At 37.5% G+C, this 24,834-nt stretch overlaps 1 protein-coding gene across 5 annotated transcripts in view; it reads right to left on the reverse strand.

Annotated features, from left to right (window-relative positions):
* Positions 1–334: 334 nt before the first annotated feature.
* The window catches only part of add3a (adducin 3 (gamma) a), a 111,563-nt gene continuing 87,063 nt past the window's right edge, over positions 335–24,834 (reverse strand). For 4 of the 5 annotated variants that reach the window (XM_065259639.1, XM_065259638.2, XM_065259640.1 and 1 more), the window contains 13 exons: positions 24,634–24,772; positions 21,666–21,817; positions 21,384–21,464; positions 16,537–16,686; positions 15,509–15,652; positions 13,778–13,876; positions 13,440–13,613; positions 11,007–11,258; positions 10,058–10,174; positions 9,874–9,957; positions 6,096–6,219; positions 5,680–5,769; positions 335–2,702 (listed from right to left, as the gene is read on the reverse strand). In XM_065259639.1, coding sequence (XP_065115711.1) covers positions 2,455–2,702; positions 5,680–5,769; positions 6,096–6,219; positions 9,874–9,957; positions 10,058–10,174; positions 11,007–11,258; positions 13,440–13,613; positions 13,778–13,876; positions 15,509–15,652; positions 16,537–16,686; positions 21,384–21,464; positions 21,666–21,817; positions 24,634–24,772 — 1,854 coding nt within the window. In that variant the 3' untranslated portion in view covers positions 335–2,454. The remainder of the gene's footprint in view (positions 2,703–5,679; positions 5,770–6,095; positions 6,220–9,873; positions 9,958–10,057; positions 10,175–11,006; positions 11,259–13,439; positions 13,614–13,777; positions 13,877–15,508; positions 15,653–16,536; positions 16,687–21,383; positions 21,465–21,665; positions 21,818–24,633; positions 24,773–24,834) is intronic. The other variant, XM_065259641.2, reaches the window with a different exon arrangement.

A 24,834-nucleotide genomic window follows, 5' to 3' on the forward strand; every position in this document is an offset into this window, starting at 1 on the left:
CAACTATGCAAAAAAGCATTTTGGTATGAATCAACATTCGCATACAGAAGATATAAGCATTTAAATTGAACAGTTTAACACGTGTGCTTAAAAAGTCTAGAATTTTTATGATGCTATCCTACACTGCACAGGGAAAAATACGGATTTTTTCCCAGAAAACTTCTTGCATAAAATAGATTCAAGCATTTTCAATATGTATATTTTCAAAAACTTCCCAGGGCCTTGAATTTTTCCCCACAGATTCACAAACTTTCCAGGATTTCAAGGACCTGTGGGAACCCTGTGAATTTAATGACTTTCGGTGTAAACAAAAAATGTGGAGTGATTTTCAGCGTTTGCATCTTAAAATAGTTTATTTGTGAATTTACATCGATTAGCAATACATCTAAAAGCAAGTCCGTTAGATTACCATTCATATATACGATTTCACAGGTCAAAAAAAAAGGTTTGGCTCAAACTTGCATGCCAAAGCAACAGGCCTTCTGAACCAGCCACTACAACAAAAAGGCGTTAGTAAAACAAGGTGCAAAACGGTCCGATTTGGATATTAAGGAACATAAGAATGTGATGCACATTACTTAGGCTGAGAACGGTTAATGCTTAAAGGATAGCATTACTAAGCTATAGGGTGAAATGAAATAAAGCCAGGAACTGAAAAGAAAATGGCAATTAAATTGAAAGCAATAAAAACAATCTCCCCACCCGCCCCAGTTATCTCTTCCTAAACTCGCGCCCGGTCCAGCTTTAAATGGGTTTAATCCATTCCTGGCCCGTGTTCAAAACCACATGCTATTACCACAGCTTAAAAGCATCTCTCTTTCTCTTTATGCCCAAGCCAATACTTCACATTGCCCACTGGGATACATCACGCTCCGTGGTGCCATCTGCCCCCCTTGGGATATACGATCACCACATTCAGGAGTTGAAACTGAGGTCAATCTGCTAATCTTTAAATTCACACCACACCATCAGAAAGGTACAAAACACGTTACCTTTAAAAATAAAGGTCCTAATATGTACCAATTACACCTACGTACGGCTCCCGTACCTTTTTCTGAAAGTGTAGGGCGAAACTAATGACCAGTGACCTCATGACATCATCATCTGACTGAAAGATGATAAAAACTAAATCCAGTTTCGGATATAAAATGCCATTTTTAGGTAACCATAGTAACACCAACATCCTGGCAAGCTATTCAGGCCTGATGGGTGACTTATGAGTGACTCAAAATGGTAACGTCCTCCAGAACAGCCTAGAATAATCCTTCGTGAAGAAGTTTAGCCATTGATTTGATTTTCATCCATAAAACCTGCAATGAAGAGCCATTAGACCTGCACTTGACTTGCTTTAGGACCCAACGACATTTTTTTTTCAAAAATACAGTTTAGAAATATATATATATATATATATATATTTTCCTTATACGTTAACACATTTCCCTTCTCCAAACTTTTTAATATGCTAAAACATTTCTCCAATGTATTTCCATATTTCATAGCCTCCATTGTCCTTCTTTTAAATCTCCTTCAGCGCTGAAATCATCCACAGATTCGTTTCGTTTTTTATATATATAATTATATACCACAAAAAAGGTGCAGCACAAAAATATGATATATTTATATTCATATATAATTAACATCACTCCAGTTTTCATATATTTTTCGTTACATGTGTGTTTAGTAATTTGAGCTACTACACGATTCAGGCACCGCTATATTATAGAAATTCAGACGCTAGCAAAACATGCTTTAAGATTTGATCTCTTCTTCTTTGTTAAAATATAGAAGTGAGTATAAAACTGAATGGATAAAAATGAAAATTCATTTTGAAATAAAAAATGGATGTTTAAAGCGAATCAAAATGCAAGACGAGATTACAGTTCACTAAAACGTGATTGCTTTTTTTGCTTTTTTGTTTGGCAAATAACAGTAATGAAGTGGCTCTACACAGGATTATCACACGTACGGGTCGCGGCTGCTAATCTCGACTACTAAATTTCGCACCCATTTCTATAATAATAAACTAAAAAACCCTGTTGAAATAATCCCAGTTTCCAGTGTGATTCCTTAGCGTCTCCCGTGTAGTGTGACACCGACCGTCCACTTACAGCTACAACGCAATTCAAACAAACACAAGAGATGATGTGGTGGCAAAATAACAGGGGTGTGCCAATCTCATAAACATACAATATGAAACAATGCAGTACGGGCTTATCAACGAGATTAATGTCAGCAACCTGTGTCCATGTACAGCTGCGTGTTTTTTCGTCAGGAGCCAGTTTCCCAGGAGTTTTTGTTTGCTGCTTTTCGCATATAAAATCCATTTCGTGACATGGCACGGACGTAATTCCATCTATTCACCTCCCAATCGATCCCATTTTTTTTTTTAAACGAAACAGTTAAGAAATGAAAAACTTAAAAACAGACACACAAGGTGGGTGTGGACACTCTCATCTAGGCTTCGACCTTCTCTTTCTTTTTGTTCTTCTTCAGGAAGGACGGGGTTCTGAACTTTTTCTTCTTCTTGTTGGGAGATTTGGACGGCGAGCTCTCGGGCGTCAGAGCCTCTTTGATCTTCTCCCCGGGGCGTACGGTAATCTCGACGCTTTCCACGCTGGTGGTCAGCTCGCTCACGCGCTTTAGGAGCTCCTCATCTTCGCCGTGGCCGTCTTTGCCGTTTAGCAGCACGCCTGTGTGGTTCTCTGCATAAGAAACGGTGAAAAAGACTTTCATGAATACAAACATTAAGACTGAACAGAATCAAACAATAACACAATAACATTATAATGGTGTAAAATTACTATAAACACTCACTTGTTAAATCACATTCTACATCATTGCTGCTTTGCACGGCCAAAGTCTTTTTAAAGCCCCCGTGAACGGGAAGTCACGATTGACGTATCATTCGATAACGGTTGACATTTGGCTCTCTTTACTGAAAGGTGGGACTTGAGTGGCCAAATTGAACGTTGCAATTTCCCCCATTCATATCAATACCAGTGACACATATTAAAGGGGACATTTCACAAGGCTTTTTAAAAAATGTCAAATAAATCTTTGGTGTCCCCAGAGTACGTATGTTACGTTTTAGCTCAAAATATTATAATTTATTATAGCATGTTAAAATTGCCACTTTGTAGGTGTGAGCAAAAATGTGCCGTTTTTTTTTTTATGCAATCTTTGAGCTGATCTTTGCACCCAATGGCAGTGCTGTGGTTGGATATTTCAGATTAAGGGGCGGTATTATCCCCTTCTGACATCACAAAGGGAGCCAAATTGATGAGCTATTTTTTCACATGCTTGCAGAAAATGGTTTACCAAAACGAAGTTACTGGGTTGATCTGTTTCACATTTTCTAGGTTGATAGAAGCACCGGGGACACAATTATAGCACTTAACTCTTTCCCCGCCATTGAAAAGTTATCTCGTCAATAAAAAAAACATTTGCATAAAAAACGTGTCTCTGAAAAAATGTACATGTTAATCTGCAATACCGCGATTATCCACAAGACCCAAACATATGAACAAACTAAAGCAAAAACGTTATTTACTAATTTTAAACTCCGTGTTTGTTTTGATAATCGTTCTGAATCTGATCTCTAACAAAATTCCTTCACAAAAATGCAAATATTTCAGCTTATTGCAAAATTTTTTTATTTTTTAAAGAAAAATACCCATATTTAAGAGTTTATAAACATAAAATTAATTTAGAAATAAAAGCGAATCAAAATGCAAGATGAGATTACAGTTCACTAAAACGTGATATCGCTTTTAAAATGTTTTTTTTTTTTTTTTTGGCAAATAACAGTAATGAAGTGGCTTATTAGGATTATCACACGTACAGGTCACGGCTGCTTATCTCGACTACTACATTTTGTACCCATTTCTATAATAATCTCTAACAAAATATATAGAGAAAAAATAAAGATAAGATGAAACGTTTTTTTTTTCAGGGTTCCCACACCTTCAAATTCAAGGACCTTTCAAGGACTTTCCAGATCCAATACCCTCAAATTCAAGGACTAAATGTGGGGACACATTTCAAGTGAGAGCAAGGTTACATCGTGTTACCTTTTAAGATAAATCGTTACAGTTCCCTTACGAGGGAACTCACGCTGCGTCACTGCGGTGAAACTTTGGGGACGCTTCCAGGGGTAAGTGCGTCTGAATGTGTAAATCAAATTCAACCAATGATGAGGCATAGTGACAAAGACAGGGTGACGCGGGAGCCAGGAAGTATATCGCTATCTGAAATATTGCCAAAGACGGCGTTACAGGGACACAGGAAGTATGGCAAGGGAGACGCAGCATCTCGTTCCCTTCTCAGGGAACAACAGTTACATACGTAACCCGAGACATTTTCATGTGTCAAACACAACTATGCAAAAAACATTTTGGTATGAATCAACATTCGCATGCAGAAGATATAAGCATTTAAAGTGAACAGTTTAGCACGTGTGCTTAAAAAGTCTCGAATTTTTATGATATTATTCTACACTACACAGGAAATAACATCGATTTTTTTTTCAGAAAAAGTCTTGCATAAAGTAGATTCAAGCACTTTCAATGACCTGTATCTATTTATGTATATTCAATAACTTCCCAGGGCCTTGAATTTTTTCCCCCAGATTCACAAACTTTCAAGGATTTTAAGGACCCGTGGGAACCCTGTTTTTTTTAAAGCAGTGGGTCTGTTCTTTCATTTGATATATTTGTATGTTTATATATTTTTTAAGAAAATTTTCATGGAAGGCATTTTGCGAAACTTTTGTGAAAATTACCAAAAATGCTAGCGGGCAATTTAGCGTTGAATGAGTTAAACAAGAAAAACGATTTTCATGCTATGTCCCCTTTAAATATCTTTGTTATCAATTAAAATAAAATAAATATGGCCATGTAACAGAGCAACTGAGTTCCTGCATTACAGTGATATCATCTCACTTGATGAGCCATGTTTTAAGTTTTTATACAGTTGGCCAACAATCATTAGTAGTAATTCATGAGTTTCATTTCATCATTAAAAGTAAGTATAGAGCTAGACTTACTGTGTTTGATCTAAGTGCTTACATGAGTTCTTTGCGTATTTTATAATAAGCTGTATTTGGACTTCTAAATAAGCATTGTCCAAATTCACAGAATATCTGCATTATCATTAAAAGTAGTTAGTCATGACCTACACTACAGGGAAACGGGATGAATTTACCATTTATTTACAGTCTTATCAGTGTCATGTCCGGTTGGGTAACTGCTGATTTGATGCAACATGCGTCAAAGCATTCTGTTTCTGTTCTTCACATAACACTTGAGCCCTGCCATGTGTTAACACATATTCAGTTCATGTAAGGCTTCATCTTTTTAACATTACCCTGACAATTAATCTTCATCTAGTTAATGTGATCTAAATACAACATTGCTTGTATATGAGGCATATAAGGCATTAAGACAGAAGGATCCCTCAACAGATAAAGATCGATAAAGATAAGGGGCAGTGACATTTTTCAAATGTACAACGTTTAAAGCCAAATAATGTGAATAATTATTTGCAGGGCAGAAGGTTGTGGGGGAGGATTGCAATTAATACCTCGTCTAAATGATTTAGGAGCCTAAACGCATTAGAGCGAACGGACAAACAACATAGTTGTAGGTCAATAAGGCAGCTGGCGTATTCAGACTGCTATACCTTCTTTGGCCGGAGTGTTTTGTAGAGACTGAGTTTGGGAGACGGATTGAGACAGCGTGGAAGCGTCGTCTGAAGTGAGCTGTTCATCATCTGCAGGCATGAGTTAGTTAGTAGACACACAGGCAGGGAGACACACATTAGAGAAGGAAGACATGCAGACAGCTCTCAAATTGCACAGACAAGTCATCAATCTCAATTTATACATTCTGTATGTTAGTTCAACATGTGTGCACATATCGGTCTCAATGCTATTGATTTTAGCTGTAGGGAGCGTTACGTTACACATTAGTATTGACTGGGTTGTGTTCAAGTGTGAATAGTGAAACAGGAAACGGGTCATGCATTTCCGTGGGGTTTATTTATTAGTTTGCAACCGTGTGTTTAGATGGCAGAGTGGGTTTGTGAGCGCATTTTACCGTCAAGGCCGAGGTCATGCCCATCCACTTGCTTACGGTATTCATCCAGGGCTTTCTCGCTAAGCTCGGTGAAGGGGTTTGGAGGGAGAGGGCCGGTCTGTTCCTCATCATTGCCCGTGTACGGCTGCACGTGTGAAAACAGAGAACGCAAAATAAGACTGTGCGATAAAATCTAAGTGCATGTTGTTATGAAATGAGTCATACTGAGAAAAACAACAACTCATGAAATGTCAAACTTCTGCTTACACACACACGCGCGCACTCAATATTGTGCATTCAAAACAAAAAACAAGTCACCAAATAAAGACACAAACATTTTGTGGAAATAAAACACTGCAGATTAAACAAATACCCATTCATGCACATACATTAAGAAACTTCATGATGGCAATGCACTATTTTGTTATGATATGGAGAACTATACTATGTTAATGGTTCGATTAAATGTAAAGGGTTCAAATTTAAAAAAAAATTGCAAAATTACTTGCATACTTTCTCTTTTTTGAGGACCAAGTCTAAAATTTCTGGTTTTATTTCATTTTGAAAGAATATTTGGGGGATAATTGCAAAAATGTCAATGTGGTGTAACCGGTTTGTGTCCATTGGTGTAACTAGTAGTTGTTTTAAATAAAAATATAAATATATTCATAAAAATGTGGCATAAAATATTTCGTTTTGAAAGAATATTTGGGGGATAATTGCAAAAATGTCAATGTGGTGTAACCGGTCTGTGTCAATTGGTGTAACTAGTTTTTTTTTAATTAAAATATAAATATATTCATAAAAAATGTGGAATAAAATATTTCATTTTGAAAGAATATTAATGGGATAATTGCAAATATGTCAATGTGGTGTAACCGGTCTGTCTCAATTGGTGTAACTAGTATTTTTTTAAATGAAAATATAAATATATTCATAAAAATGTGGCATAAAATATTTCGTTTTGAAAGAATATTTGGGGGATAATTGCAAAAATGTCAATGTGGTGTAACCGGTCTGTGTCAATTGGTGTAACTAGTTTTTTTTTTAAATAAAAATATAAATATATTCATAAAAATGTGGAATAAAATATTTCATTTTGAAAGAATATTTGGGGGAGAATTGCAAAAATGTCAATGTGGTGTAACTGGTCTGTGTCAAATGGTGTAACTAGTATTTCTTAAAATGAAAATATAAATATATTCATAAAAAATGTGGAATAAAATATTTCATTTTGAAAGAATATTTGGGGGATAATTGCAAAAATGTCAATGTGGTGTAACCGGTCTGTGTCTAATGGTGTAACTAGTATTTCTTAAAATGAAAATATAAATATATTCATAAAAAATGTGGAATAAAATATTTCATTTTGAAAGAATATTTGGGGGATAATTGCAAAAATGTCAATGTGGTGTAACCGGTCTCTGTCAATTGGTGTAACTAGTATTTTTTTTAAATGAAAACATAAATATATTCATAAAAAATGTGGAATAAAATATTTCATTTTGAAAGAATATTTGGGGGATAATTGCAAAAATGTCAATGTGGTGTAACCGGTCTGTGTCAATTGGTGTAACTAGTATTTTTTTATATAAAAATATAAATATATTCATAAAAAATGTGGAATAAAATATTTCATTTTGAAAGAATATTTGGGGGATAATTGCAAGAATGTCAATGTGGTGTAACCGGTCTCTGTCAATTGGTGTAACTAGTATTTTTTTAAATGAAAACATAAATATATTCATAAAAAATGTGGAATAAAATATTTCATTTTGAAGGAATATTTGGGGGATAATTGCTAAAACGTCAATGTGGTGTAACCAGTCTGTGTCCATTGGTGTAACTAGTATTTTTTTAAATGAAAATATAAATATATTGATAAAAAATGTGGAACAGGTGTTTAATTTTGAAAGAATATTTGGGGGATAATTGCAAAAATGTCAATGTGGTGTAACCGCTCTGTGTCCATTGGTGTAACTAGTATTTTTTTAAATTAAAATTTAAATATATTTATAGAAAATGTGGAATAAAATATAATCATCTAGTAATTTTTACATAATTTGTCAAAGATTATTTAGAAAACAGAGCTGTTTTCAGCATATGACCTGACAAATATTACAAAAACGCATCCAAATTTACATTTAGAAATAACTAATAAAGTGACATAAAAAAATATGATTATGCTTGTATGGCATCAAGGTGGATAAAAAATTTAGTATTTCTCATTCTTTGGTGCAATTGGCGGTTACACCATTTGACATTTTCAGGTCCATTCAGTCTTAAGGGCGATTTATAGTCGTGCGTAGGTCCTACGGCGTAGGTTCCACGTCGGTTTTCATTTATACTTTTGCGTCGCCGTCCGCGTCGACGTGCAAACACACGCGAAACCGCTGGTTGGCAGTAATCACGCGTGTAACCACAGTAGCAGCAGAAGTCGTCACAGAAGAAAAAGCTAAGCAAGTTAACCCACAAACTAGGGGTGGGCCGATCCAATACTTTGGATCGGATATCGGGTCGATCCGGACCTTTTTTGTTGGATCGGGTATCGGAAAAACGGGGCCGATCCAAATCCGATACTGTGCGTTACTTGTGGTTGTTACTGTCATGCTACAGAAAAGTCAAACTATTATAAAAGCACCATAAATGTTATTATACACTATATTCAAAATCTTCCTAATATATTCAACAGCCTTATGCGAAAAACAAATGCATATATGAAGATATTTAAGGTCACAAAAACTGAATGGTTTTGTGTGTATATGTATGCGTATATATATTTATGTGTTTATACACACACAATTCTAAATGGATCAAGAAAAATACTAGTATTGGATCGGGATCGGTATCGGTCGATACTCAGAATACAGGGATCGAAATCGTATCGGTAATAGAAAAAGTGGATCGGCCCAGCCCTACCACAAACGAATAAGAAATAGCAACTTGTTGTGTATAATTTGAGAAGAACAGCAATGATGGAAGATAATAAACAGCGACTTATGTTTCAGTTTGAGTTAAATCACTCCTCAACTTGGCTCATCTTTGTTTTCACCGTCTCAAACAGAAATACCTATGACGCAGTTTTTTTACCTGACGGGAGGGGTTCTGGTGGACCAATCACAGCGCTTGCGGTCCGCGTAGAGCCGACGCGCTGTTAGAAATTTTGTAGCTACGACGTATGACCTACGCACGACTATAAATCGCCCTTTAACTTTCATAAAAATGGGGCAAATGTTATTTTTTATTGCATAAAATTAAATTAACAAATCACTATGTGCATTGAAATATACCTGATGCATGCTTTTAAAACAAGTTTAAAACAAAGGATGTAATATTTCTCATTCTTTGGTGCAATTGGTGGTTACACCATTTGACATTTTCAGGTCTATTCAGTCTTAACTTTCATAAAAATGGTGCAAATGTAATTTTTTATTGCATTAAATTAAATTAAATACACTAAATGCATTGAAATATACCACATGCGTGCTTTTAAAACAAGTCTTTTAAAAAGATTTTTGAATTTCTCATCTTGCCAAACCGTTTTTGTCACTGACCCTTAAACAACTGATTGCTTTTTGAGAATGAGAAAACATCAAACATAATAACGCACAGCAATCGGAAAACCCTCCAATTTTACCTTCACTGGCAACTACACCTTTATAAAAAAACAGAGCTACATAAGACCCAGATTTAACATAGAAGGGGACACCTCTGATGGGAATAAATGAAGATCTGGCGCCACCTAGAGACACATCTGGGAATCGCAGTGGGTTTATGGGTAATTTAGTCTGTCACTTACCGGTGGTCTATCCACTACAATTCCTGCCAGTCGCTGTGACTGTGGGCCTGCTGTCATCATGTCAAAACGGTTCTGCTCACGAATCTAAAAAGTAAATTAGGATAAATTACACAAGGAAGGCTATCTGCACACGAATAACTGCTGCCATAATACCGATTTATGAGTATTTTTTACACCAGCTTACCTTGTTTCTCTTCTCCAGGACTTCTGTGGGGTTTGTGTTCAGAGGGACAAACTGGTTGGGATCTTCAATGCGGATCGGAGTCCCACTTGCGTTGTTTCCTTCTTCTGACTTCATCCACTGGAGACAGAGAGTAAAAGACATTTTCAAAATGAGCTACTAGATTATAAAAAGAAACTTAATGACAGTTGTCATAAATGTGCATAAAATCTCCTTCATGTTGATGAAACGTGTCATATCATGTTTATGTACATGTCATTTCAGTTTTATGAACACCCCTTTTAAGTAAAGTGTTAATGTTATTTTAAATTCCCTGTAAACCACGACTTCATGTTTTTTTTTCTTTGGTAATAAAAATCATGCTTACATGGTTCATTTAATATCTGCATGTAACTAAACTATGTACTAACAAATGCTTCAAGATAGTTTAACAGTCAAACAGCTGTCTGAAATTTCTGCTTCTCCTCTTACCTGACTTAAAAATGCCAAAAGTTTATTCAGACACTCAACGCAAAAATATATTTACACAAAGAGCTGCCAAGAAAATAATTTTTGCATTAACACTCGACTAAACACGAAACACAACACTAGAGGGCAGTAGTGACCTAAAAAAAGAGATGGGCGGCATACAAATCTAGTCAACACATCTTTCGCTCTGTATATGCGAAAGACTCCAGAAATGTTTAGTTTGAGTTGCGATGACACAATTATGACTTCATTCTGTCAACAGCCAGAACATTGGAAGTTCCCTGGAAACAACACACGTTCTTGATCTTTGTAACTTGAAATATACACAACGACCTTCTTATAAGAAACATTTACTCCTTTAACATCAATTGTCTTTTAGGAATGAACACTTTAAACACAGAAACAAGTTTATTTAACTTACATCCTACGTCATTTGGACTCATTGTGCACTATAACAGAATATGAAGTTGTATGTCACTCTCACCATGGTCTTTGTACGTCCGTACTCTTCACGGTCTCCCTCCGCCACGTTCACTTTCATATAGCAATTGGGTGAATTGAGCCAGCGTGTTTTCTCTCTCTGCTGTCGCTGTTGCATTAATCTCAGAGGGAGACGGGGAGTGTCGTCATCGTCGAACATGAACGCGGTTACCGTCGCAGGGATCTCCACTTCGCTCTTGTGTCGCGGTTTCTCCCGGACAATGGGGTGTCGGTATGTGTAGCCTGTTCTATAACCCTGAAATTCATAGAAATAACATTTATAAGCACAAAAAAACACAACCAACCACAAGTTAAAGGAAAACACCACAGTTTTTCAATATTTTACTATGTTTTTACCTCAACTTAGACAAATGAATACATACCTATCTTTTTTCAATGCATACACTTAATCTTTGCACAGCGCGTCGTGAATGAGTTAGCATTTAGCCTAGCCCCATTCATTCCTTAGGATCCAAACAGGGATGAATTTAGAAGCCACCAAACACTTCCATGTTTTCCCTATTTAAAGACTCTTACATGAGTAGTTACACAAGTATGGTGGCACAAAATAAAACTTTTGTTTGGAGCCATAGAAATGAATGGGGCTAGGCTAAATGCTAACACATTTACGAAACGCTGTAAAAGTGCACGCATTGAAAAAAAGGTTAGGTATGTATTAATAAATCCAAGTTGAGGTAAAAACAAAGTTAAATATTGAAAAACAGTGGTGTTTTAATTTAAGAAACTAATCTTAGAATAAAAAGTGTTTAAAATTAAAAATATTTTGACATCAATACATAAATAGGATGATCACAAACATCGTGCTTATGCAGACCCGAGTCCCGGCTCATGGTCCTTTTCTGACACCTCACAGTCAAAATAAATAGTCCTGAGGCGGTACCCTTTCAAATAGTATACCTTTGTGTTCAACAAAGTACCTCAGGGGTACATACTGGAACTAAAACCAAGTGCATATTAGTACCAAATGTATACAAAATGGTACATATTAATGACAACCTGACAGTGCTGTTCCCCTGTCTCTCACCCCATTATGTCATGTTCTCTCTTCACAATCCTATCTAATAAAACTATAAAGGCAAAAACTATTTATCTCATACCTTGAGTATATATCAACAGTAAATTCAGTCAAAAGAACTACAAGCAGCCAATTGAATGACAAAAAAAACCAAATGCACATCCAGTTCATCCTCAGATGACAAGAACATAATAGAGGGAGGATGTGACCCATCCTTAAATCATTCAATTACTGCCTTCAAAGATGAATGGCACAAAGGCGTTTATGAATGAGTTCAATTAATAATTCGGCCATCTGAATCGCTTTGTGTTATGAGAGGGCTTGGAAACCAAATATGCTGCATGTCTGTGGTAAATACTATTCGAAGGACTAAATTACAGACAAAAATGTCGGTTTACGCAATACACGTCTAGTCCAAACTTTACTTCCGGTTTCAGTGTTTTGTTTATTTTGCTTGTTATATAAATAAAGTACGTTTAAAGTACTTCATTGTTATTTTTTCCTTTACGGAGTTTACCGGAAGTTACGTGTTGACCACGAAAGCCGCTTGTTTATGTTGTTACTGCTGAACCGTCTATACGAGCATAAGAGGAGGAAATGATCAGTTCACTGCAAGTGACTGCGGAAGCTTGTTGAATGACACACCGTATCATTATCATCTCATACTTCATTCCTTTTCCACATCACTCCATTCTTCCGTCTCGGCTGAGAAAACAGACTTTCCACATGCCTGCATTCTTCCCTATCATAGGATAGTGAGAAAAAGGGGAAAAACAGGGCAGTCTGCACAGCTGGAGAATAAGAGAGAGATGGATGGAGCAGAAAAGAGCGAAGAGTCTTGGCAGGAGTGCGCTTCAACTCCTGTTAGTCTCATTCTTTTGTTTCATCTGACATCTTTTGTCTGAAACACTAAAACTTTTGCCGAACAGGAAGGGAAGGTTTTCCAGTCACGATTCCTCTGTCGTAAATAGTCAAGTATTCATTTAGACTTGCCGTCGCACAAAGTGATGCTTTCTTGTGGTTGTCAAACCAGCAATCTTACTGTCCTTTGTGCTGAGTTTTAGCCACTACACCAAACCGACCCCTTAAATCACATTTACCCGGACAGAAAACTCTTAATTGTGCTTTTACTGCGCACAGAAAACAACGCTGTAGATCAAGTGCCACTGTGACGCTGAACTGAGTGCACTTGGGAATGATTTAAGGGAAAAGACATTGGCGAGCTGAGAATAAGAAGTAGGGGTCTGGGTTTTCCAGGCTTATCCTAAAATGCATGTTTGAGGTGACTTAATTTAAAAACACCTTGTACTTGCATATCACAAGATATATCAATGCCATCGTGAGTGTTTGCGAACAAAGGATTAAAGTTCAAAGTGGTTAGCCTACAAACACAATTCATACCAGGTTGTCCAGCATTCTCATCAGTGACTCGAACTCCAGCTCTCCCAGTTTCCACTTAGTCTGAGAGCCCATGTTGACCCCCGCCTGCGCCACCCCCTGCGTACGGGGTTTGAACTTTTCCAGATCCAGCATGATTAGGTTCTCCACTCCACCTGCACATGAGAACGCATTCACCTATAGACACAGACAGAGAGACATTTTTATTGCAATAAATCTATGAGATCAGTATATTCCTCTATGCATTTTCAGTAGAGATTTTGTTTGCTTTATTGCAATGTTAAATTATTGTTTTATAGTTTTTTTTATAGTAAAGGGCCCAGTTTTCTTTGGCGCTTTACCTGAACTTCACATGCATATTGAGCATTGTATATATAGTGAAAGGCCTCTTCAATGGTCTCCCCGAGAGCAACAACTCCATGGTTCCTTAACACCAACACCTGCAGCACACACAACAGATAGACAGGGCATCAGTCAGACATCTGCAAACTCATTAAATACATATCTTACATACTCAATGGAGACCTTAAACTTTGCATTGTAAAGATATTTTAAGGTAATTAAATATATATATTAAATGTGTGTTTGTCACAAAACACAAAAATGTGTTATTAACCATCCAATCAAATTAGAATGATGGAAAAAACGACAAGTAAATAAAATAAGTTTATAGGCAGCAGATTTTGCTCTAAAGCGGTGGGGGCGTGTCTGCTGTCAGTTCTGAAACTACGCCCACTCGCTGGAAAGCTGCCATCAAATACCGCTACCATCTGAATGGATGCTCGTGATCGTGTTTAGGGCGGGGCCGTCTGCGGTAGCTTAAGTCAGAGCCACCGTTTTAAGCCTGGTACACACTGCATTTTTACAATCCTATGCTTAAAGACCTTATCACACTGTCACATAGATCATTTAACATGTGTACGACAAGCATGATGACACATATTGATTCGGAGGCTGGGACAGCTGTGACACACTTTAGCAAAATGTCATCAGCATGTGCTAGTAGTAACGATCCAGTCCTTGCAGAAAAATGCGTAGTTTTTTGTGATTGTTGTGGGCAAAAATCCTTGATCTTGCGTCACATTTTCTTAAATACGATGGAATATGTGGAATATTTACGCAATTTTTTGCAATGAAATTGCGGGACCTTGCCAAAAACTGTGGGAACTTGCCAAAAACTGCGGGAACTTGCCAAAACTGCGGGAACTTGCCAAAACTGTGGGAACTTGCCAAAACTGCGGGAACTTGCCAAAACTGCGGGACCTTGCCAAACCTGCGGGAACTTGCCAAAACTGCGGGAACTTGCCAAAACTGTGGGAACTTGCCAAAACTGCGGGACCTTGCCAAACCTGCGGGAACTTGCAAAAAACTGCGATTGGGGTTTGCAGCTTTTCAATGATGTTCACATTGCGTAATTACGTCACTTCATAAATTCCCATAGCTACAGGGGACTTGGTTGTGTTGTGTGAAGTAAATGCAAAAAATTTTCAACTTTCTGCTCAGATATATGCGATTTTTGCTACGAAAATGCAGGGATTATGAAATCATGCAAGCCCTGCATATTTTGCGCACAGAAATCTGCAATTTATGCGGCAAAAGTGCGGCGTATTTTAAAAAGCGTTGCCACCGCATAAACATGCAGACTTTGGCTGATTACGCTCTGAATCATGCGATTGGATATTTGCGTTTTTCTGGAGGGACTGGAGAAACATGGCCAAAAGATGAGAAAGGTTCAAAGATGGTTGTTTTCCTGGTCTTGTGATCAAAGATAGACCTTTCTTTGGTCGCAAGACCAGGAAAACGGCCATCTTTGAACATTTCGCATTGTACAAAGGATTAAGAGCCATGATTGTTATCTTTCGTCTGGGACAGCCAAAAACGTGCAGTGTATCCCAGGCTTTGGGCCCACCTAAAAAAAATCCTGAACTCAGAAAAACTGTTTACCGATCTAATTCTGCAATTCAGTACCACATAGTTAAGTCTTTGTGCCGTGTTTCAGCAATACAATTCTAACATTTATAATGTGTTTAGAAACCATTTTTAAGACTGACTTTACAGGGTCTCTGGTCTACCTTGGCTGATGGTCCAAGAGCTTTCTGGAGCTCCATGCGCTCTTCGTGTTCATCCAGGCTGCCCTGATAGTTGTAGTAGGCGATGTCACCCAGGATGAGAGCCTCCTGGGAGATGGGAAGAAGGCCGCACTTCATAGATGACACCTGATGTAAAGAAAAGAGAAGAAATAATCATACATTAAAAACAGAAGCATTATAGCTAGGACTGTCAATAAATGACTTACTGTGCGTTCACACCAGACGCGGAAGAGGTGGCAAAAACAAGCTATTCGTGCGTAGTTGGACGCTTGAACATTTTGAGTTTAATCGCTTCATTCGCGCATGAAATTATAGTCAATCAAGACATTCACACGTAAATTTGCGTCATGGGAGGGGCTTATATAGCTCAAATTGAGTAAACTTATCAGATTGTTCGACCTCCTCACTCACTTTCTTCCAAACAAGATCCTTTAAATTCCTGTAAAAGTACGAAGATTTCTCGTATAGCGATGATGATTGTACTTCATCGTTGTTTTGTTTTTCTGCCTCAGCTTGCTTCCTGTAATCACGTCACTGCTAGAGCAAGCTCCTGATTGGTGAACGTGGCGTGAAAATGCGCCAAAGTTTAGATTTTTAACGCTCAATTCGCGCCACCCACGCTTAGCGCACTGCAGGATGCCTATTCGCATCTTTGCATTGAATTAACATGTAAATCACTCGTGCTTGCCGCCTCTTCGGCATTTGGTGTGAACGCACCATAACTCACAAATAATAAACAGATCGGACTTCAAATCAGGCGGAGGAGGTATTTAATAATCATCATTTATTGTAACTAATGTTTTTGTGTTGGGCTACTCAGTGTCTTGACAGCACAGCAGAGCTACATTGTTTACATTTTTTGGCTACATGTAACAGCGAAGAGTTGCCTTTACATATTAACAGCCTTGAATTTAATACATAGCCTATATCCTCTGTACAGTGTGTGATGCTGCAGATGGAGTGGCTGTGATCAGACCACATTTCCCAGCATGCAGTGGGTGGATGCTTACAGCAGCAGTGGCCGGTGTGCGTATGTGAACGATGCAGCGCACGTCAGGTCTTATGGAGTAGATGGCAGCATGAGGGCTGAAGCCAGACGGGTGAATCTGCAGGTTGGTAGAGCCCTGTTCCACCACGTCACCAAGTATATTCACCTTTACCTGAAAGAAGGAATAGAAAAATTATAATCATAAAAACGTTTTTTTAACCACAGACGTCAATCACATCAAGGCAGACAAAACACAACCTATGCTTATTTCCCAATTATCCAGTCATTCTGCAACTAATCAGGAAGAAAACATGGGCAGAGAAGAGGAGGATGATTCGATTAACAGTCATTCATAAGCCTCAAGTTCCTGCTAACCTTGACAAAGCAGAAACTAATGGTGAGGAAATCAAGGATGTTTACCACCATGGGACTGCAACTAGTCTATAAACATGTTTATAAACTGACATGCATTTATCATATTTGAAATAACAAGCTTTTATTTAAAGTTATAAATTATTCATCAGTCATTAGCTAGAGACAACACTGGATCAATAGTTCTTCCTGTGTCAGCGAGTTAACAGAGTTGCATATATAAATCCCCTGGAGCTGTGATTGAATATCGAGTTGCATCACATGTTGGTACTGTAATGGGCCACCCATTACGTGTTTCACATGCCTGTCGATGCCGCGCCCCATATTACTACCAGCTCAAAATAAACACACTGTACACCACCACTCCGTTAACAAGGCCAAACTGAAACCCACACTCATCAAAACAAACTCCCACTTGCACTCTTGTCTCTTCTTACTTAACTAGTCTTAAGTGCACTTAACTATTAAATTAGCAAACATGTTGCATTATGCAAACAAGAACTAAATTTTCGCTCAAGTGATACAGATTAGGAAAGAACTATAAAGTAAATTGCAACAAGACACAAATATAACCGCTGGATAGGCATCAGTTGTTTTATATGGAGAAAGTTAATCTTTAATTAATAAATTGTAAGGGTGGGGTAAACATAAATGTAATGCTTTAATTATCATATGGGTACGATTTTAATTTTCATGACTGTCCTCTCCTTCAACTCCTCCAGCAAAACAATTACATGTCAAATAATGGACTTTCCAAAATCGATTTTCGCAATAGAAAGTAAAAAACAGCATACAGATATGATTACAAGTTATTTTCCTATTACGTGCACATTTGGAACAGTTTATAGGAGTTGTTTCATAAACTACACTCAGGCCACATTACGCAATTTTAATTATTTGTGGTACTATTATTACTCCATTTATAAACCATTTAAAGGGACACTCCACTTTTGTTTTTAAATATGCTTATTTTCCAGCTCCCCTAGAGTTAAACATGTGATTCTCACCTTTTTGGAATTCATTTAGCTGATCTCCGGGTCTGGCGCTAGCACTTTTAGCATAGCTTAGCACAATCCATTGAATCGGATTAGTCCATTAGCATTGCGCTAAAAATAACAAGAGTTTCGATATGTTTCCTATTTAAAATGTGACTCTTCTGTAGTTACATCGTGTACTAAGACCAACGTAAAAATTTAAAGTTGTGATTTTCTAGGCAGATATGGCTAGGACTATACTCTCATTCTGGCGTAATAATCAAGGACTTTGCTGCCGTAACATGGCTGCAGCATGCGCAATGATATTACGCAGTGCCCGAAAATAGTCCCCTGCTATTGAAAGTTACTAAGGAGACTACTTTCGGCTGCTGCTGCTGCTTTTAATTTTCCGTCGGTCTTAGTACACGATGTAACTACAGAAGAGTCAATTTAAAATTGGAAAAATATTAAAATTCTTTGGTTATTTTTGAGCGCCATGCTAATGGTCTAATTCGATTCAATGGATTATGCTAAGCTATGCTAAAAGTGGTAGCGCCAGACTCTGAGATCGGCTGAATGGATTCCAAAACGGTAAAAATCAAATGTTTAACTCTAGGGGAGCTGGAATGAGAGTATATTTAAAAAAAGCAAAGTGTTCCTTTAAGTAATAAACTTGATTTGAAAGTCACCAAAAAATATGTGCATTGGACATAAAAGTCACCCCAAACTGGCGGGCACTTTATGCAACCATTCTGTAAACCCCCAAAATACTTTAGCAATGTTATAGAAATGCAATACAAACCACTTAAGAGTCTAAATCTATCTACATAGTGACAGATAAACAAACTGATCCTAAAACAGCTCATGGCAGTGACTTTAGCACAAACATGCATTACTCACGCTTTCTGTAGAAAATGACCAGACACTTAAAATTTATCGGCTTTGTTATGTGTTCAGAGAATAAATCTGGATTGTATTTATGCATTCGGCAGATGTTTTTATACTTACAGTGCATCCATGCATTTTAAACTATGCCAGTTCCCTGGGAATCAAACTCACATCGAGCTACATGAACAGTAGATAAGTTAAAAAGAGTGATGCATCTCGTAAAGGGTTAATGAAACTGACCCAGATTGCTGGCCTCATTCCAATGGACACCAAACCCAGCAGACACACACATCACAGTGAGCTTTATCTGACAGTATCGGCAACACAAGCACACACAAAAACTCACACAGCTGGGGTAAAAACAGCCTGTATGAACTGAATAGGCAAACAGATCTGCCTTTATCTCACCTTCACCGTCTACAACACACAAGGAAACACGTAGACACACACCGAATGAAAAGAACTGGACAAACCTGTACCGTTTTTTATTCAAAATAAATATGTCGGCCTATATAGCTTATTATACATAACTAATAGTCCAAAACATTTTTATCATTTCTCATGGATACAATAATGAAGGCACAAAGACTTTATGTCTGAGAAAAACATTTGCTATTTGCATTAAATCGACCCGAAACCCCAATAAAATGCAGTGTCGCATTAAACGCAGCACTATTGAGCACAAAAGTCAACTGCAGCAACCGCTGCATGCCATCATTGATTCATTCATGCTGCAGGCGATAGGAAAACATGCTTCACAAACTCATTCCAGCGTAAATCACCTGATTTGTTATAACAGCAACCATCACGAGCGGCGTGTCAAAACGCATCACGCCAGCGGGTCAAAAGTGAAAGCTCAACAAGAAGTGACAAACACAAAACATGCGTACACAAGCAGGCAAACACTAAGCCGACGCAATAATCAGTATTCATTACTTGGCTATTTCAAATCTCATTGTTTCAGAATAGTTACTGTTAAAAATAAAGTAAAGTATGTCATTATACAAAATATGTTGTTATTCAGGTAGCTAGTTATAAACATGACCCAGTTTAACTAACTTTATCCTGTAAAACAAGTTTCTCTTTAAGCCGTATTTCCACCGTTGCAGCAGTTAGCCGGAAAGACACAAAAAATGCTAAAGTGCTTGCGTTGGATGTAGGGATAATTAATCGCGATTAATCGTTAGCAGAATAAAAGTTTTTGTTTACATCACATATGTAAATATGAACACATTCATGTATAATTTTAAGGGGAAAAAATGTATATATTAAGTATTTATATTTATATATAATATAAATTATACATAAATATACAAATGTATATCCACATGTAAACATTTCTAAAACACATACATGCATGTGTGTACATTTATTTATACAAAGTTATTATACACAGTTCACACACACACATATATGATGTAAACAAAAACGTTTATTCTGCTAACGATTAATCGCGATTAACCGTTAAGCATCCCTAGATGTTTTGGTGCGTACGAGTTCATGCACTTTGCACAGTGATGCAATTTAGGTCCACTTAGATCTGAAACCGCGAGGTGCGATGCGAGCGGGTTCGGGTCTAAAAGTTTCAAGTGTACTCGGACACAGGTCATCATAATAGCAGCATCGGGTTTGGGTAATTTAAAATGAATGAGCGGACTCAGGACGACTCGAATCTTGCATGTGTACATCAAGTCCTTTTCCAACCCCTCTGTTTGCTAGGCGCGCTTGTGGCTGCACATCATGTGGCTGGCGATAGGTTCATTTTCGTTGAGACAGACCTGTCAATCAATTTTAAAATGCACATTTAGCAATTACCTTGGTGTCGTCATCAGATAACGGATAAGGAAATAAACTGGGCAGCGGCAATGGATTTTTGAAACGCAACATACATCGTACGTGTTGGTCATGCATATGCGCATCCAAGTAAATGTAGTATGTGACCCAGGCGTTGTCGCATTGCGCTAGCGATGAATGTCTATACAATACTTCCGGGCTTAATGGATACGTTTAAGTGTAGCCAAATAAATTGGTAAATAAACTCTTGATTACCCCCTTACTACACTTATTTACAATTTATGAACATTAATATCTGTGGGCACTGAAAGCCAATGACTGACGTAAACATCCAGGCTCGCAGGAAATCCAAAACCAACTCTGAGATTTCAAAGAAATAACTGGCTGATTTAGCAGATGTCAAACATTGGCAATGAGCAGAGAACTCAGTCAAGGTCTGCCAAAAAATTCCCTTTGTGCGTGGTACAGAAAACTCACAACAAGCAGAAAAGCACATACCATTCGAACTATCAATAAGCTCTGGGCAGTATTAACATCTTATATGGTTAATCAAGCAGTCATACCAAAGTCAACAATGATACCCGAAGCTCCTAAAACTAAAAGAATCAAGTAATGGTTTATTATACGATTTACTCAACGTAATCTGTAACTGAAAGATTCTGATAGATCTGAAGAGAATGACAAAAGCGCAAATCAATATTTTAAGTCATACTGGACTGTGTAAAGAAACAGAGTTCAGAGTAAGGCCAACGCTCAAAGGGACCCTAGCAGTCCTGTGGCTGTTCCCAGAACTGCTATCAGGCTCTATTGTGATAATAATGCAAAACAAGCGGGTTCTTACCAGATTGGCTGCGGAGGCCTCGGCAAAGGACAGTCCTCTGGGAATGATGAGGATATGATCCTGCTCCTTACTGACACGAACCTAGGAACACACGACATAAAAGACTACTAAACACAAATAAGCAGTGGCAGCTGTGTTTTTCTTCATTGGATAAACACGATTTCTAGTAAAGGCAATCTCTTTTGTTCTTGTAATGAATATTACATGTGTTGTAACATCTTTTTAAAATCCTGGTAATACTGTAAAATCTGAGTATACTACAGAGAGAATGCGTTGACTTACCGTTACGTAACAGTTCGTGAAGTGGGCCCAACTAAACAGGTCGACTAATCTGTAGAGGCTGGCCAGTTTGCAGCGAATCTGTTTCTCCCCTTTCACCATACTATTGGTCTCCACGCCAAACATGTCATTTATTGGAGTCACCATGCCCAAACCTGGGTAAACAGATCATTCATGTTTTAATAGAACATACTGACATTTACATTTCAGTTTTGACACAGAGCTGCATTTTGAACACTTAGCAATACATCATTAATCTAATTCAGACATTGTGTCTTAATGAAAAGATATTAACCTCAGAAGGTCTTTGATATGCTTGAAACTAATGATGATGTGTTCCAGTACTGGAAAACACAATACCTGTCCCTTAATAATGACCCTTAAGTATTGTATTTGATCAATCGGATCACTTTGGCTTGGTTAGCTTTTCTATCAATTTAGTAACACTTCAGAGTGGAAGAGATTATAGGCGTGTTGTAATATTTGCGCTGTCTACTGCTGTGACATCATACAAGTGAGAGCGTCGTTGTACATTCCCATACATTCATTTATTTCCCAGTCCGCCACAAAATTAAAATTGACCACCACAAATAGATGTTTGCACATGGCGTTTATCACTACCTCTGTCTCACATGACAGTTTCTGTACAAACACCTGTGGGCGTCAGTCGATGCGCTCCGCCGGGGCACATTTAAGTTGCATTTAAGCATATATGCGGACGTGCGAGTCGCGAATGTGCCGCCACAAACTGCAAGTCTGGAAAAAAGTTATTGTGTTTCTGATTCTCAACCTGTGGATGTTTTTTATCGCCAAAAATGGGAACTTATAGCAGAGCACAGATACCAACAGTTTGCTTGAGACAGCGCAAGCTAGCATGAAGGTAAAGCCAATCTTTTACATTATAGCGATGATGCTGGTAGTGACGATTCTCTCAGACCAATCAGTGATCTACTGTGTTTTCAAGTCACATTTTGGTATCATCACACTTGGAACCCCAACCAAGGTGGTAAAAAAGTATCGGGTACTACGTACTGCCCCCGGTGGAAAAGCCAACTGAAATACAGGTGTAAATTGGGTGTGAAATCTTATCAGCTCATCCACTTTTGACCACATTCGGATGTAGTTGAAAATGCATTCGAATGGATTGCTTTTGTGGTGTAGACACTCATGTGGTCAAAAGATGTGTGATGTACAAGCACAATGTTTATCCATCAGTCTCTTATTTTGTTTCATTTTGCGAGCATGTGAAAGTTGATATATGGGTGATTCTCACGAAATCATTGAAACACCACGGCACTAATGATTTTAGCTATAAAATGTGTAATATAGTTATATTAAAAAGCATCAGAATTAACACAATACTGTGTTCTACCTTGCACAATGTGTGATTTCAATATAAGAATTTATAATTTGTCAATTTAATCTCATTTTCTGCTGAAATTCTCATTACCGCAATGTGTCCGGCTGTGTTTGAACATGCGTTATGTTGTAATTTAATCAAATTAACACAAAAATATTTAGAAAAAAAATAAATTGATGTTTTGCTAGACTATTTAAATGACAGAAAAAATATTTACTGAATATTCATGTATAATAATAATGAAGAAAAATTAGGAAAATGATGTGTCCATGCCTGATGTTCTCATCCTCCGCAACACTTTTTGAGAACAGTTTAAGCACACATACAGAATTTTAATAAAGTTTGATTTTGAGTGACCAAGCACATGGACCAGTTACTTCAAGATGGCTACCAGGTAAGATCATTTTTTTTACAGTTAATTTGAAATTTTGTCTTGTCAGAATGCTTACACGACATTTTGATTATCATTACCGCAACAGATGCTTATTAAATGTTAATTTAATTAATAGAAGCGTAATACTTTGATTTTAAATGCATGTGCAGAATCTCCAAATTATGTTCTTTCAGGTTTGTCATGTCATTTTGAAAATATGTCAATGTTGATGTTTTCTGACTGTTGCGGTAATGAGATTTTTTAGGACTAATTTTTTAAATTATGTTACAAAAAGTGTTAAATGATAAGTAAAAGTGTTTAAATTAATGTTCCCATTTACTCCAGACTTTGTTTTTCAATGTCTGGTAGGAAAAAAGTAAATTTAAGCAATTTTTACATTTTCATGCTTGACATTTTTAAAACCAAGTTTTCGTGAGAATCACCCATATATAAATTGCATGAGATAGTCTTTACATATACATGCAGCGGATTCTCCATAACATTTGTATGCGTCAACTTAAAATCGCCATTCCTCCTGCTCATGTTTTAACAACTGGCCATAGACCATACCCTCAAAGAAACCAGACGAGAAGCGGTCAAAAGTGAACAAAAGAGACGGATTAAAACACCACTTAAGATTCAATCAACCGAAACACATCTTAATACCAGGTATAAACAGGGCCTTATAGTAGTAATAAAACTCAATGCAGTCATACATAAAAGCAAGCTGGAAAAAAACACAGTTGAAAGACAAATCTACTTTTTAGCAGTACACAATAAACATACCATAAGCTTCACATGACTAAACATACAATTTTAGATAACAAAACATGCATAAACTCTGTAACCTATAGCTTAGTTTCCAATAATGGTTTGGGTGGGCCAGGGAGATTTACTAACTTTTTTGAGAAGAACAAGGAAAGTCCTGTTTACATTAACATTTTGCTCCTGTCAACCTTTGTGACCCCGACTCTGAAGAAACTAAGTACCAAAAGGTTTTACTGATTTGTTACGCATTACACAGTGCAGAAGAAAAACAGGCGTGTGGATTGCTATACGGGTATAAGATGAAAGTATTCAATGGCTTTCCTATGTTTTCTGGTCATATGTCCTCCATCAACTGTCTGTTTATGGGACTGGCCATTGTTTAGCAACTCTGAACAGCTGGAGGAGTCTGGGAAACTGAAGGATGGGCAGAAAGTCAGCAGTTTGTTGAGCAACACCATACTGACACTTACTAAGGGGAGAGGTGGAAAAACCGGCCACGGAGCTGGTCATGAAGAAGTCTGCGATCTGGCGTAGGGCGAGCAGTCCCGTTGGGTCATTCCCCTTGTTCATCTGTTCCTGGATCAGTCCCTCCAGCTCATCTCTAAATGCCTGAGAGAAAGAGAGACACAGAGATTAGACATGTCTCACACTCACTTATGAGATCTAGATGT

This window comes from Paramisgurnus dabryanus, chromosome 24, assembly GCF_030506205.2.
Source record: "Paramisgurnus dabryanus chromosome 24, PD_genome_1.1, whole genome shotgun sequence".
Classification (NCBI taxonomy): domain Eukaryota; kingdom Metazoa; phylum Chordata; class Actinopteri; order Cypriniformes; family Cobitidae; genus Paramisgurnus; species Paramisgurnus dabryanus.